Source organism: Pseudorca crassidens, chromosome 17 (assembly GCF_039906515.1).
Source record: "Pseudorca crassidens isolate mPseCra1 chromosome 17, mPseCra1.hap1, whole genome shotgun sequence".
NCBI lineage: Eukaryota > Metazoa > Chordata > Mammalia > Artiodactyla > Delphinidae > Pseudorca > Pseudorca crassidens.
This window is the reverse complement of record NC_090312.1, coordinates 20,176,784-20,192,969: the sequence shown is the minus strand read 5'-3', so window position 1 is coordinate 20,192,969 and position 16,186 is coordinate 20,176,784. Positions and strand designations below refer to the sequence as shown.

At 37.4% G+C, this 16,186-nt stretch overlaps 1 protein-coding gene across 4 annotated transcripts in view; it reads left to right on the top strand.

Moving 5' to 3' along the window:
* Positions 1-16,186, top strand: part of COLEC10 (collectin subfamily member 10) — a 171,039-nt gene that overhangs the window by 103,143 nt on the left and 51,710 nt on the right. For all 4 annotated transcript variants that reach the window (XM_067711426.1, XM_067711425.1, XM_067711424.1 and 1 more), the window contains one exon: positions 2,737-2,832. Coding sequence is in view for 2 of the 4 variants with exons in the window: in XM_067711424.1 (XP_067567525.1) it covers positions 2,737-2,832 (96 nt within the window). In the remaining 2 variants the exon portion in view is untranslated. The remainder of the gene's footprint in view (positions 1-2,736; positions 2,833-16,186) is intronic.

Genomic DNA, 16,186 nt, shown 5'->3' with positions numbered 1-16,186 from the left:
TTGGATAGATGCCAGTAAATTCCGGGAAAAGGAAATAATATTATACAGATTTCTTCTCTGCGATCTTTGATGTCCACAGAGAAACCCTTTCTGAAAAGACAACTATTTTCGTCTTTGGTTCATCTTTGAGAATTGCTGCAGCTAGGTCATTTTGTACCCAAAGACCACCACGAAGTTCAGAGAGGGTGGGAGGGGCCTTCCCATTAAATCCTTGGTCAACCATTTGCATTTTCCAAAAGTTAGTTGACAATTACAAGGTTTGGGAACTTTCAGTTATAATTGCACTGCAAAAATAATAAGAGGAAACAGGCAGAGGTTATGTTAACAGGCCCCTGGTGGCTGTCAAGGACGTGTGGTTCAGCCTTTGAAGTCAGTCTCAGTAGATTTTCATGTGATATAAGTGGAGTAAAATGCCCCCCCTTCAGGTTTCACAAGTGATATTGTTTAATGTACTGATATTGTTTCTTGCAAATTTGTTTTAGGGAGTTATTTCCTCTGACTGTTATTTCAGAACTCCTCTATTAAGCTAAGCAAAACAGGGGCTTGAAATTACATCTCTATTTCTATTTTTATGTTATTTAAAAAAATTAATTTAAGCACATGTTATTTTTTTTAAAAAAAGTAAAACAGACACAGAAAGCTTAAAGAATGTGAAGTAACAATCTCCCTTCCCTAGTCTCTCGTCATATCCCTTTCAAAATCTCTTTTTTTTAATATGTCCAAAAAATATGAAAACAAAAACGAATTTTATGTGTAGACCCAGTCATATAGCAGACCCACTATGTTGTATATTTTACCCAAATAGGTATATAAAATACTATTGAGTACTTTGATTTCTCACTTAACATATCTTGGAGACTTTTCAATATTATTGCATACAGATCTATTGTATTCTTTTTAACATCTGCACATCATCCTGTTGTTTGGATATACCATAATGTATACAACAGTGATTTCTGTATCTTGTTACTACAAATAACACTGTAATGAACAGGATAAATTCCTTACATGGTATTTCTGGGTCAGAGGATAAGTGCATTTAAAATTTTGACATATATATAAATTAAGGTCCTACTAAGAGTATGTGCAAGTGCTTATTTTAGGCAGGTATTCTATTGTCGCTATCTGAGTGTTGTCCTCTACACCAGGTTGAAGGTGTGGTGTCAATCGATGTAAGCAGAATAAGTAAATAAAGGATAGAAACTTGGGTACAGCAAAGGTGTTAGTCAGGGTCCCATAGGGGAACAGAAGACACACTCAAATTGAAATAATTTAAGGATGAGTCATTTACAAAGAGACTATTTACAATGATGCAAGTGGATAGAGGGGAAACCCATGGAATCATGCAATAATCTGCAGGTGGTGAATAGCAGCTGAGTTGTTACCACCTCTGAGCAATAATGGAGAGAGAAGATATTGGACCTCAAGGGGAGTCACGTGGAGAAGTTCACCTTGAGAGGAGCAGTAGCCTTACATTGAAGGTCAAGGTATCATGAGAGTTCCCATCCCTGCATTGTCACGGGGGCTTCCCGTTGACTTAGCCAAGGAGAAGCCTAAATATATTCCCCTTCAATGGGGTCCATATGGGTCAACTTCACACAGCAAATAGGGCAGTTGAAAAGGGTGAAGAGTAGATCTGAAGGGGAAAAAAAATTCACATCACCCCAACACAAAGATGATTTCTATCATTATTGATTTCCAGAATCACCCATTCCAAACCAGATAAGGACCCATACAACCTTTATACCTATCTAGGAGAAAAGTCTGTATTTTTTTCTGGTAAAGTGTATCTTTTCCATTATCTAATTATTTTATTTTGTGAGTTGTCTAAGGGGAGGGACCATATCTAACTTATTCATCGCACTTTTAGCAGAACCCAGAACAGTGCCTGACACAGATGAAGCACTTAATAACTAGTTGTTGGATAAATAAATGCCAGAAAAAATTTCTTGTTTCTGAATTTGACATTTTATAATGTTATTTAAGCCAAGTTCTTCATTATTAATGAATTATTCACTGCTGGTTGTTGGAAATTATCTTCTGAAGGATGGCTGGGCTCTAGTGCTTTCATGAGGCACCAGCCCTAGAGGTGAAATCATACTTAACTTGGTTCTTCCCAGGTGTATGGGATTTTACTCATATACAAAGCATAGTTGATGGGAATAATTACAGACATACAAATGGCATTGGAGGTGATGGGATGTTTCCATTCCTGCTCTCTCCAAAATGTTTTTTTTTTCCCTTCAGGTTTATTGAGATTAAACTGACAAATAAAATTGTATGTATTTAAAGTGTACAATGTGACAATTTGATACATCATTACCACAAATTAATTAACACTTAATTCATCACCTCCCATGGTTACTATAATTACCATGCTCTACATTAGATCCTCAGTCCCCAAAGTTTTCTGAATCCTAAATTGATCATCTCAAGCGTCTATACACAGTATGAACTTCCTTGGTCGAAACTTCTCTTCTTTTGCCCATGTACACCTAGATTATTATTCTTGGAAGCCTTCTCTGACTGATACTTATTCCATAAAAGCAATGATCACATTGAACGGTATTAAATACAAAATTTTGTTGTCTAGCTGTCTGAAGGTTTGGGCCCTGTCTTTTTCATCATGTCTTTTTCATCATGAAATCCACAACATGAATCTTGGCACTTAACAGAAGCTCAATAAATAGAAGTTGAATTTATTCAGGAGTTCAGCATTCTTCTTCCCTTTTCTAGGCTCTTCTGGACATATCCCTAGACATTGGAGATGCAGCAAGAAAGCTGATTCTCACTCTCTTCTGCTGCTGAATAGAGAACCTGAAAATGAACATGGTAATGTAGAATAAACTTGGGTTTTAATATGAGACCAAGCGGGGCTCACATCTCAGTTTTGCCGTTTCTAGCTTGATAACCTTCAGTATTATTCAACTCCTCTAAAGTTGCTGAGAGAATGTAATAGGATTACGTACACAGTAAATTCACTGACATGATAAAATACCAGCTTTCCTTCTTCTATCACCTTCTTTCCCCTTAAGGGTATCAAAAATTGTGCTCTGGTTAAAGTCAAAGGATGGGGCAGTGGACTTAAATGGGGGATTTAAGAAGCTTCTTGTAATTTCAGAAAACGGGCATGGCATAATGGGAATCAACATTCTTCCATTAAACTTCCCTTTCCAGGAGATGTGAAGACTTAATCTTAGTACTACTTTAACTAAATGAACAACTGAACGAAATACCACAGGGGTTTATGTACATTCACTTCCCCTTTTTCTCTGCAACCTGGTGTTTAGACTCGTTTTAAGAACGTATTTCAATGAATGGATGTTGGTGTTGAAATGGTGATGTTATGCCCTCATTCTCATTCATTCGTGAATTTGTGATCCACCTTTGTGAATCTTCAGATCAATCATGGATATCTTATTCTTGAGCTAACCTGTCCACACGACTTAATAAACACGCCTGAATTGTTTCCCAACCTTACCAGACCCTGCCCCTCAAATGCTGCTCTCCTTCTCTTGCTTATCTCCAGCCACATTAGCTTTCTTTGAGTTCTTTGCAATTTTGCACGACCATCTAAGTATTATACATAAAATTATGATACATATAAAATTATAATATACATTAAACTTATATAGAAAATTACAATATACATAAAATTAAATATACACAAGAGTAGCCGTCTTACTAATAGCATTAAATTATATCACCCAAATTCTGTTTCTGAAGGCTCGGGATTCACAGTCTGTGGCACGTATAGCATTGTCCCTTTGCCCCTGCTGACGTCAGCAGCCCCCTCTCCCACCATGCTGTCTCTTAAGCCTTTATGCCAGTCAGGCAGAACCTTCTCTTGGCTTCACCAAGGCCTTCTTTTTTATTCTGGAACACGCTCTTACTTCTGTTTAATCTATTGTGCCCCACCTCAACTCCCAATTCCACTTACATCCCCAGGGTCAGTTGCCTCTGCTCACCCTTCAGTTTTCAACTTGAAACAGTCGCTTCTACAGAAGGCTTTCCCGACCCCTCCTAGGGTCACACCCCCTGCTAGGTCATCCATAGCACACTGCCCTTCTCTGGATAGCACTTCCCCTATGTCAATGTTCAAGCTGATTTAAATTTCTTTTTTTAATTTAATTTTTATTTTATACTGGAGTACAATTGATTTACAATGTTGTGCTGGTTTCAGGTGTACAGCAAAGTGATTCAGTTATACATATACATGTGATTTAACTTTCTGACTCTTTCTCCAGTCTATAAGACCTAAGAGGAGAGAACCTATGGCTGTCTTATTTCTTGTTATATATCCAGTGTCTGGCATAGTGCGTGTTCCATAGAAGATGCTAAGTAAATAATTACCAATTAAAACTCTAAGCTAAAGCCGTAAGGGTATTTGGTTTAGAATGATATTAGTTTCCTTCTGCTGCTATAGCAAATTGCCATCAATTTAATAGTTTAAGATGATGTAAATCTATTATCTCACAGTTCTGGAGGTCAGAAGCCCCCAAATGGGTCTCACCGCACTAAAATCAAGGTGTTGGTGGAGTTATTTAACGTTGGACGCTCTGAGGGAGATTTTGTTTTCTTGCCTTTTCCAGCTCCTAGAAGCTTTGGCTTGGGGCCCTTTCCTCCATCTTCAAATCCAGCAACATTGGACCAAGTCCTCTCATGCTGCCATTTCTTCACCTCTCTCTTCTTCCTCTCTCTTCTACTTTTAATGACCCTTGCGATTACATTTGAACTATCCAGGTAATCCAAGATGAGGCCTTTATTTTAAGTTCAGCTGATTAGTAACCTAAATTCCATCTGCCACCTTCATTCGCCTTTGCCATGTAACCTAAAGTATTCATAGATTCTAAAAGATGAGAGCATGGGCATCTTTGGGGGCCGACATTCTGCCTATCGTAAGAATGGTACTATTTTATTCACCTTCGTATCTTTAAAATGAGAGGTGAGGTTAGTGGACCTCAAAGGAATTATCTATCTCTGGCCCAAGCAGTAGAGATAATATTAAATTATTAAATGGATGTATTCTACTCCTTTCTTCCTGTAAATTGTGTTTGGCTATAACAACTCCAAGTCATGAGACATAAAACACCAGAAAGAAGAAAGCAGATGCCAACCAGCCAACAATGGCATCATTAGTTGGGCTTGACTCTTAAATGAGCTATTATTTTGTTTTCCTTTTGGGGGCGCCTAGCATGGCTATAGTCTTAAAAGCAGACATTCTTTTTTTTTTTTTTTAACATCTTTACTGGAGTATAATTGCTCTACAATGGTGTGTTAGTTTCTGCTTTATAACAAGTGAATCAGCTATACATATACATATATCCCCATATCTCCTCCCTCTTGAGTCTCCCTCCCACCTTCCCTATCCCACCCCTCTAGGTGGTCACAAATCACCGAGCTGATCTCCCTGTGCTATGCGGCTGCTTCCCACTAGCTATCTACCTTACGTTTGGTAGTGTATATATGTCCATGCCTCGCTCTCGCTTTGTCACAGCTCACCCTTCCCCCTCCCCATATCCTCAAGTCCATTCTCTAGTAGGTCTGTGTCTTTATTCCTGTCTTACCCTTAGGTTCTTCATGACATTTTTTTTTCTTACATCTCATATATATGTGTTAGCATACGGTATTTGTCTTTCTCTAAAAGCAGACATCCTTTAAAGAGAAAAAGTTGTTCTCAATTCTTTAATATCTCATTGGCACATCAAGATGGAAGGTTGAAAATTGTGCTTTATTCTAAACCATTTGAAATGAAATTCAGGATATGATGTAAGGGATGTAGTTATCACAAAGAGAAGAGCAAAAGCCCATCCCTCCTAGTCCAGTGGCATGTAGGGAGAAAGAGGAAGGTCAATGGGAAACATGTAGTAAAACAGGTATTCTGTGACTTTCTGCTTTGTTTAAATCCATAACGAGAATACCCATACAGATATGAGATTTACTAGTCAAGTCCTTAGTGGCAAGATGTATATTCAAGGCTTTGAGCAAAGAAAATTTGATGAAAGGACCACTTACAGAGAGGTGTGGGCAGGATTAAAGGAACAGTAATAGATGGAGAAGCACCAAGAACTATCAACAGAGGCGGAGGACCAGAAGGGGGAGATGGGTTTTGGGATCCACAAGAGTAAGAGTTTTAACTCTACGCAAGAGGGTCATTTAACAGGAGTTGTGGCCATTGATAGAAGAAAGAGCCACTGTCAAACTATGCCCCTGCAGGGGGAGTGTGGAGGGAACACCTCCACTTTTCACTCTCCCCACCTCCTGATCTCCAACTGGTGCCGCTCTCTAATTTGGCAAATTCAAACCTGGAAGCCATAAGGCAAGTGAGACTGTGATCTGGTCTATAAAGGACAGTCCCCCAGGAAAAAATAACAGGAGCAAATGGAGAATGACTCACATAGAATAGAACTAACATCTGAACATAGGGGGTTATGCCTGGGCATAACCCGGGTGAAACTTCACCTTTAGTTTGGCACCATGCCAAAGGGGTACACAAATCCTTGTCTAAGAGTGGACTTCTGGAGAACTTAGCCCCAAACACGGATGGAGCTGGGTTTCAAACCTATTTGCCTTCCTCCAAAACCCATGTTATTATCTACCACCACCTAATGCTGGCTCTTGTTGTCAGATCCTCAGGAGAGAACCTGCTGGAGCACCATTTCTTTTTTCCAGTCTGATCTCCAGATGATGGAGTACCATTTAATTCTTGCAGGAGAATCTGAAGGTTTTTTTTTTTTTTTTTTTAATGGCATTTCCTCCATACATCAATTCAGTAGAAAAACACTATAGGAATGCAGTTTCAATATTTGTATGAAATGGATCCAAGACTAAAAGAATACCACCTAACAGAATTGCTGAGTGCTAATGAGTTTGAAATCTTAATTTTCCTAAACTGTACTAACTGGGTTCAAATTTTTACCTTGCCTCTTACTGTATTATGACTCTGGAAAACTGTTTGAATTGATTGTACCTCATTTTCTGTACCTGTGAGATTGAGGTAAAATAAGATAGCTTTTAGGATTAAATATTTTAATACAGCTAAAGTCCTTACAAGAGTGGTTGGTATATATTAAACAAGACTCAGTAAATGTTATTATTACATGTCTTAACAACAACACCTTCTGCTTTTATTCAAGAAACTTTTAGTGAGCAACCACTCTACGGGAAGACCTATAAGAAATGGTTTCTGTACTTAACATCAGAATTTGGTAGGAAAAACAGACTGTCAATATAAGGTGGTGCATGACAAGACAGAGGGAGTCATAGAGGTCTGGGTTATATTACCTACCATCATTTGTTGGTGTTGTCACAAATTCAGACTGGCCAGACATTGGTTGAGATGTGAAATAGGCAAGAAGGAAAAACCAAATTTTGTTAAATGTTACCTCTAGCGTTTATGATTAATATGGCAGTTGTTCCTTATTTATGATTGGTTAATTATGCTTTTGAATTTTTGTTTCTTTAAGGTTTTATCTTACTTTTTAAAAAGTCTTTCAAGAAATAACTCTGGTTTTATGGACTTTTCACTAGGGCAGCAGCCCAAAGACACAGGTCCATTTGCTGGCACTACAAATGACTAGCTTTGTGATGCTGGACCATCCTCTCTGAGCATCCGCATCTATAAAATGAACCTGACATCCACCCTTTCTGCTGCCCTAGTAGAACATTATGAGGACCAATAAGCTAAATGGACGTGCTAGTAAGAGTGTTAAAAACATAAGACTTTGTGCAAATGTAGAGAAGGAAGTTGTCACCCCATGATATACCCTGAGATAAGACTATAGTTGTTCAGGACACAGGGTTTGGATTTCAGATATACTTGGGTTTGAATCCTGGCTTTGCCACTTATCAGCTGTGCAAACTTGGTTGAGTAAATGAACTTTTTGAACCTCATTTTATGTAATGGATCATTTTGAGGATTGGTTGAGGTTGTATGTAGAAAATGCTTAGCACATTGTTAAGCTCATAGCTCAATAAGCTGTTGTTTTTTTAGGTTTTTTGTTTTTTTTTTTAACTATTCCTTATACTGCAGCTTGGGTAGGAACGTATTGTAGTAATCAAATGAAGACGCAATCTTGCACCTAAAATTTACAACCAAGAGTCGTAGCAGAAGAGAGAAACCACCCATATTTGTATTTGTCTCCCTGGCTCAGCAAGATGACTTAAGGAAGTTTTGAAATGTTAGAATTCAGACAAGCATTATGGAAAGACAAAACACTGTCCCAAACTGTGCCTGTAGCATATGCAGAAAGTAGATAAGGCTTATCACTGATCATTTCAATGGGGGATTTATTAAACTAGATAAGTATCTAGAATTTCTGATAAATTCTGCTTCTGCTTCTTATCCAACCACTTTTATGCTTTTAATCATTAACACCTCTGAAGTTACACGGGGCATGTAACACTTTTATCACCCAGACTTTCCTCTCAAAAGACACATAAAAGATTGCAAGGACTTGCAGACACCAGAAACAATAGCAGGAAGCCAGAGAATTTGCCTAAAAATTGAAGGTGAGTCAAATAGGAAAAGTCTTCGTAACCAGGAGCAACCAGACAGCGTCTAATGTGACTTTGCCACATAAAAGACTCTGTTATAACAAAAAAACCCACCAGTACCCTAAGCTGTAGAGTTTTGCCAAAAACACACATGAAAAAACATTTCCTGTCTGTACTGAACTACCAAGTTGCTGTGACATTATGTGTCTGGGTGTGACTTTCAATATAGGTAAACAATTTTGCTTTTTTTTTCAAAGATAACATTACCAACAGTGTATTCCAGACTCAAATTCTGGTTGTTTTCTTATTCAGTGTTTATTGAAACTTCATATTCTTTTCATAACTGACCTCTATTTTTATATATGTATATAGACATGTATATATGTGTGTATACACACACACACACACACACACACACACATTAAATGGAAATCTGGGGGGCAAAGAAATCCTAGACCATTAGGGCTAGAAGAAAACTTAATAGTGACTTAGCCCAACTCTATCTTTTAATAGATGCAAATACTAAATCCAAGAAAGGACAATGATTTTTTTGTCTCACAGAAGTAGGACTCAGACCCCCAGATGTTCTTCTTTGTATTTTTTTCTACCTTTCCACTATATAATGCTGCCTTTCAAAGTAAGAAAACAAAAACAAACCTTAAAAATGCACAATAGAACAAATACCTGTACAGGGGAATTTTTACTATTGTGGATATGGGAAACACTAAAGCTAGGGAGATCCCATATCCTAGTTTGCCAAGAGTAGTTCAGTGTGCACCTGTTGTCCTGTTGTAATAATCAGTACTACCCCATCTGCTCTCACAATTGTGTGATTTGGAAGATAATTTATACGGTCACCTTAATGAAAGCACAAGTTTCTTGTTGAAGGTAAAGAGCCACATTTTTCTTGCGAAGAATCTGAAGGTCCATTCTAAAACTTGGCCTCCCATAAGGAAATCCACACAACCTATTACAAGAACTTGGGATTAAAAAGGCGGTGTGGGTGGGAGATGCTGTGTACTTGAAAATGAGCAAGGTCACACACCATGGCCATAGTAGAGCTAACCGTTGCCACAAAGACCCAAGCACGTATGTGTGGCTTTGCAAGATGTCTTCAATGAGAATTTTCGTTCTGCTTTTCTTTTTGTTTGTTTTTAACAAACAACATGAAAGTACATGAAAGAGCAGTCAGGCTATGCTGTGACTGTAAAAACTCAGCTGGGAGTTGAAACCCAAATTCATGTCTCAGCAAAGTGTGACTTGAGGCTGGTTGCTCTAATCTCTGGATCTTATGTTCTATAAGATAAAAGGATTGAATGAGACTATCTCTGTTTCTTTCCAGCTCCAGTTTTAGACTCCCATGGATTTGTTAATTAACTTCCATGATTTTATCCTTTCCCAGGAAAATGTATTACCCTTACCCACACCCTCACCTCCACCATCACCAATTTGTCCCAAGCTCTCGATGAAATGTCCTCAGAAATTTCCGAAAGCGGGATAAATGGGAACCACAAAGAACTTCTCCTCCTGGAATTTGCCTTAGACTTTAATACAACTTAACACAACCTAACAACATAAGGTTGAAACAGTGAGAGCCCATCTCTCCATCCCAGGGTCCTGACTGGGACAGATGTCACTTGCATGTCTCATGTTTTTATTTTATTAGCTCAGTGGCAAACTAAGGCTCTGCCTGTACGTGTGGAATGGATAAAATATGCCATGGCCAATCGGCTCAACTCTGCTTTTACCCCCAATTGGTTCAGACCACAGCCCAGCAACTCATGATGACGATAGACAAAACTGAAACGATGAGATTAGATATGCTATAACCTCATTTGATGGCATGCATAGACCTAGCCTCATTTTTTCCAGACTCCATTGCTGAGTTTTAATGAGAAGTCCAAAAGGTCAATTACTTTTTGACTGACTGTATGAAGAGAAAATTGATAGCTGGGGAAAGTTGATTGTATTATTCACTCTGCACACACAGCAAATTGGTTTTCTATTTATGGAGAATGTTTTTAATTAGTGCTTGAATTGTGCATTAAAATTGGGCAACTATAAATAGTTAACAGCTGTGATGTTTTATACCTTAAAATTCAAAACTTTTTTCCCCCCTCATTTGATGAATTCTAACCCATAGCTCTCTGTTTACATGTTTGCTATTTTGGTTCTGTGTAATTCTAGAAATAACTAGTTTCAGACAGTTATGGTTTAGTGAACGCAGGGAATTGCTTTTGCTAAAATTATTGTTGCTTGTTTCTAAAACTCCTACAGAATAAATCTACGGTCTTCAGAAAAGCAGAAGTTATTTCCAATGACACACACTATTTGCTGAAAATTTACGGTAGATTGACTCATGCATCTTTGCATTGTACTTAAATTAAAATACTATAGCTTTGGTTGAAGGGTAGATGTGTCAGTGGCCTCTCTGCGGCTTGACGGTTTGTTTTGATAGGACAGAGAAAGTTTACCTAATTATAGGAGGCTCATTATTGGTTCTGAAGGAGGAAAAAAGTCATCTCAACATTGATTTCTTCTGGAAATGAATCATGCAGTTGTATAACTTTTAGCACCACTGTCTGTCTCCATCTATGATCTTTTTTTTTCTTTTAGTTAATGTGAAGTTTGTCATTTCAAATAATGTCTGATGTCTGGGCCCAGGCTATTTGTAGATTTATCCTAGCCAACATGTGTCACTCATCTTTGTTTAGAATCTGCAACCTTCATCCTAGCAACCTCTTTTTATTTTATCCTTGCTTTTGCTTCCTTGGTGGCTCTGTACAGATTATAATGGGCTCTCTCAGAAAAAGTATGATTAAGGGTGGGTGTCGTAAGTCCATAGATGTATAGTAAATTGGAATTCTTGACATGAATTTATCATTCAGGTAAATATTGGCTGCATCTTATTTCAACAGTTGCTTGGCCCATATTTTATAGTGGCCGACCCATCCTTTTAATGGTGTCACTTAAAGAAACAATAGACAGTTCAAACTATTCACTCAACACATCCAATCTCTAAACTGAAGCTGGAGATGTCAGAATTCTCCGAATATGAAAAAAAGATGCCTTGATTTTCAAACAATTGTAATTTTAAAATTAGACTTTCATGATTTTTATGTGGTATTTGCTTTGTTTACCTGCTTACTAAACACACAAATAAAAAATGGATTCCAGCATGTTGTTGCCTATTTAGGAATCAATTTCTTTTCATTTAACCCTGATCCTGAGCCATTGACTGTCTTCCTATGGCCTTATGGGTTAGTCAATGACTTCACCACACATTGAACCATAGAATTTTCTACCTCACCTTTAGCTTGTGTATGAAGTAACCAACATGAACTTGCACGTCAAGAATTCAGCTAAGAACATGATGAGGTCTTGGGAAGAGCATTCCCTTAGGAAACTCCTAAATGCTGATTTAGCTCTCCTAAGTAATCTGGCTCTCCTACTTTGGACTCTATTCCAAAATGGTTTTTTTTTTTTTTTTTTGAATATATACCAACATGTATTAATGGGTGTTTTCTCAAAAGAGACAGTACGTCATTATCACAAAGGAGCAGCCACTTTCAAATAAAAGAGTATATGGATTCGTGTACAAGGTAAACATTCTGGGTACATCCGAGCCTTGGTGAAACTGGTTTACCACTTTGGCTCTGTTGCCACATGGGTAGTGGATCAGGCAGCCAGAAAAGCATGGACTCATTTCAGCTGTGGAAGTTCAGGGCGTGACTCCAAGCCAGAAGCGTGGCCATGGCCAGCTGTCTCAAGCCTCTGTGTGTACTCAGTAACCAAGAGTATGTTACAGCACATGCTGTGTCAGATCCAGCCATTAGCCTTCCAGATCAAGTTAGGGGAGTCTTTCTCGCATGTGGTGCACTCGCAAGAAAGCTTCAGTTGAATTCTAGGGATAGGCAAGCAGAAAGGCAGAGAGACTAAAGCTCAACATACAATTTGGACTTTCACTTGCCAGCTCTTAATAGTAGCGTATCTACTTTTGTCTCCTCATAGAACTAACGTATCCATAATATGTAGATGCAGGTTTTTCAACACTCCACACATCAGCTGGAATGGAGAAGTTTCCTCTTTGAAAAATGTGCAATAGAGGATATATTTACTCTTTTAAACATAAACCCCCAAGTGGTGGTGTTTTCTTTCTGTACTAAGCCTCTCCCGTTTTCTACATTTTTTTCTATAGGAATGTGATTACGTAGTATAAAGAAAAACAAAAAGCTAATAGGAGAAAACAAATGACTTTGAGAGTCCAATGTCAAAGGTGTCATGCCAATTACAGTAAAAATTCAATTAATAAAAACACAGCTCTCAGCAATAATGCAAATAAGTAGAAAGTCTGAATTGCCCTCTTTTATGTAAAAAACAAAAAATGTCAGAAAAACAAGCTTATCTCATAGATGTTAGGAAAGTATGATTTTCAAGGTAAATTCTAGAGTTTGAACAAATTAAATCTATCTCCTTACATAAACCCATCTACTATAGAATGAGTCATCTTTTCACATGGTAGCTCCAAATCCTTGATGCTCAGTCATCAAAGAAAGAGATGATTTTTTTGACGTCCTTATTTACTAAGCCACAAGAATAGCATAATAGAATTTTTAAAGTTCGGTTTCTTTTTTTTTTTAATTGGCTTTTTAACAAAGAGGAATTCTCAAGTTCAAAGACTAAGTTGTATTCGTTGTACTGCCTCCAGTGCTTAGGCAAGTACATGGCACAGAGTTGGTACTCATAAATTCTTGATGAATCAAAGGAATTTTAACACCAATTGTAGGAGCTGTATAATTGCCCTGAAGAAGAAACAAAAAGTCATCTCAGCATTGATTGCATCTGGAAAAGAACCACGCTATAACTTCTATCACTACTGTGTCTCCATCAATGATCCGAGAATTCAATTATCTAAAAATTCAGTTTCCCCCATTTTTCAGGAATACATTGTCGGTATGGTTGAATTAGCTTTTGCTAGGAGAGACAGACTGGCTTTCGGGCTGAAGTTGCGACCCTGAAGCTGATTGCCTGTACCCATGGTCCAGATGGTCATTACTAGCCGTGAAACCTTGGGCAAGCCACTTCACTTCTAAATACCTGTTTCCTAGTAAGAATAGTGCCTACCTACTCGGCTTTTTGTGAGAACCTAGTTCATATATGTAAACCACTTGTAAAATGAATGTTCCCTAGCACTTCATAAGTCTTACTGTTTTATTTTTAATGAGATTCATAAAAGGAAAGCATTGTATCTCAAATGTCTTATCACTTATAATTTCTAAGAATTTCTAGAGTAACCAGAGAATAACTGATTTGCTTTTTAATATATTCCTGGCTGTCAAAAAAAAATAAGTAAGAAAGTTCATTTGGCCTCTAAAGTTTTGGTTTAAATATAAACCCACGATTACCTCTTGAAATCATCTTATGGCAGCCTTAAAGTGATACGATTTATTCAGAAGTTAGTAAGGAGATTTTCTATCCAAGAGAAGCTTATAAATCATTAGCCAGAGGCTGCAAGAAACATTATACACGCATTTAGAGTCTGATTAAATGTCTGGTTGGCTATTTTTTCTTAGGAAAAAATTTTTCTATTTTTTGGCTTGGTAATTTATTTTACTTTAATAAAGCCAGTACTTTTTAAGACAATGAAAAATTCAGTAAAATGACTATGATTCTAAGACCCACGTGAAAAATATTCTTTTTTTTTTTTGGAGATAAAAATTCCGATAAATCATTTCACATCTAGGTCACTGACACCAAGCAATTCTCTGCCACTATGGAAGCATGTCTGAGTGGTTCTGTCCTGAGATTACTGACTTGTTTATAGAAAGGGAACAACAGGACCAAAGTTATATTCTTGCTGCCTCTGTTGGTCAGGTAGCTGTGATCTTTCCATTGCTCTTACAGTGCTCCTTATTCAGTAAAGCAAATTAATTTTTCACACATCTAAATATTCTAAGAGTCTCACCACCAACAAGAAAGGTTAAAGTATCAATAGATACTTGGATTAAGGGTGAAATAGAGAAAAGTGAAAGCTATTTGCTTTTTAAAAATGAATAAATCCTTACTTCAATCCTTTTCCCAAAGCTAAGTGCTTAAGAGAAACATACGTGTCTTTCAGAGCTATGGAATGAAACCAGTTTCCAAGTTGGAGGGATAAGAGCTGCAAAATTCAAAAAAATGCTTTCATTTACTTATGGATAATAAGAGTCTGTAAGAAAATCTAAAACGTAATTAATCAATTATAAAAATTCAAATAGAAATACACTGTAAGAGCACGAATTATAAGTAATGTACCCATTTGTTGCTCTTTCCAGATTACTATTTTAGGTGGCTCTTGGATTACTGAAACGTTTTCCTTTTTAGTGAGAAAAACAGTGAGAAAAGCATCAAGATAGCAAATCAGAAGATCTGAATTCAAATCCCTGTTATTTCCCATCCATCTGGCAGACGGCAAGTCTCTTGACCTTCCTGAGCCTTAGTTAATATACCGATAAAATCAGAATTTTATGAGGAAGATAGAGATCATGAACCTAATGAAAATGTTATCAGTGTTTTAAAACAGCAACAAAAGTATCTGACTCAGGAAGTCTGGGCCTTGATCACAAACAAGAGTGCCTGGCACAGAGATGGAGTGAAATATATGTTCATTTGAACGTTCATCGATGCATGAATAAACAGATGAATGTATAGTAGATAAAAGACTGTGACATTTATTTCCCAGCCTGAGCAGAAAAAATAATAATAATAATAGAAGCAGGAACATCACCCTCATTTGAGATAGTGATTATACTATTTAAGTTGTCAGTTTCTCTAATGCATAAGATGCACATTGCTCAATATATGGCAAACTACAAAGGTAGAGATTCTGAATCCAGGGGCAGAGAGTGGAGATGCTCAGGCTCAGCCTAAGTATAGCTTTTGGAGCTTGAATCCTACCTCTGCACCTCAACCGCTGTGTGATATTAAGCAAGTCACTTAAATACTCCGTGCCTCAGTTTTGTCACACGTCAAATAGGAAAGATAACAGTTTTATTACAGTGTATTAAGCATCAAAAGAGATAGCTGAAGTATAGCACTTGGTACTCCCGAAAATAAACACATGTCTGGGGTAACTTCATCAGGGAGAACTGATAGAAAATACACCAAGATGGCAACATTGCTATAATTATTTCCACCTACAACATTATCAAAATTATCGAAGTTTCTCATTCTTAGGCAAAGTTATTTGGCTTGGTTTTAGGGGACCAACATGGTCCCAGCAACATTCCACAGTTTCAGCTAGAACTTGCAAAATACATGCATTTTTAAATAGGAGGTCAGATGCTAGACAAATTATGGAAATAGTAGCAACACCAAGTCTGTGCATATACTGATCTCTTGTAAAGATCATGTTAATGTCACTTAGGTATAACTCTGAGAGCTACTTACTAGTCTTCTCTGCCACGTAAGTATTTTAAGTTAAAAAAACAAGTCTTTCCATTATCCAAGGCATTGTCTCATTTAATTTCTAAAGCTCCAAGGCTATCACTACTGACCTTAATTTCTAAGATCTGAACTTTAGTTCTGGTTGTGACACTTATTAGTTAGACAAATTTATTATGTCACTTAAAGTCTCTGAGTTTCTGTTTCCTCACGGAGTTAATGAGATTCTCAGATTAATATAATATCTGTGGAACAAATTACAAAAAGC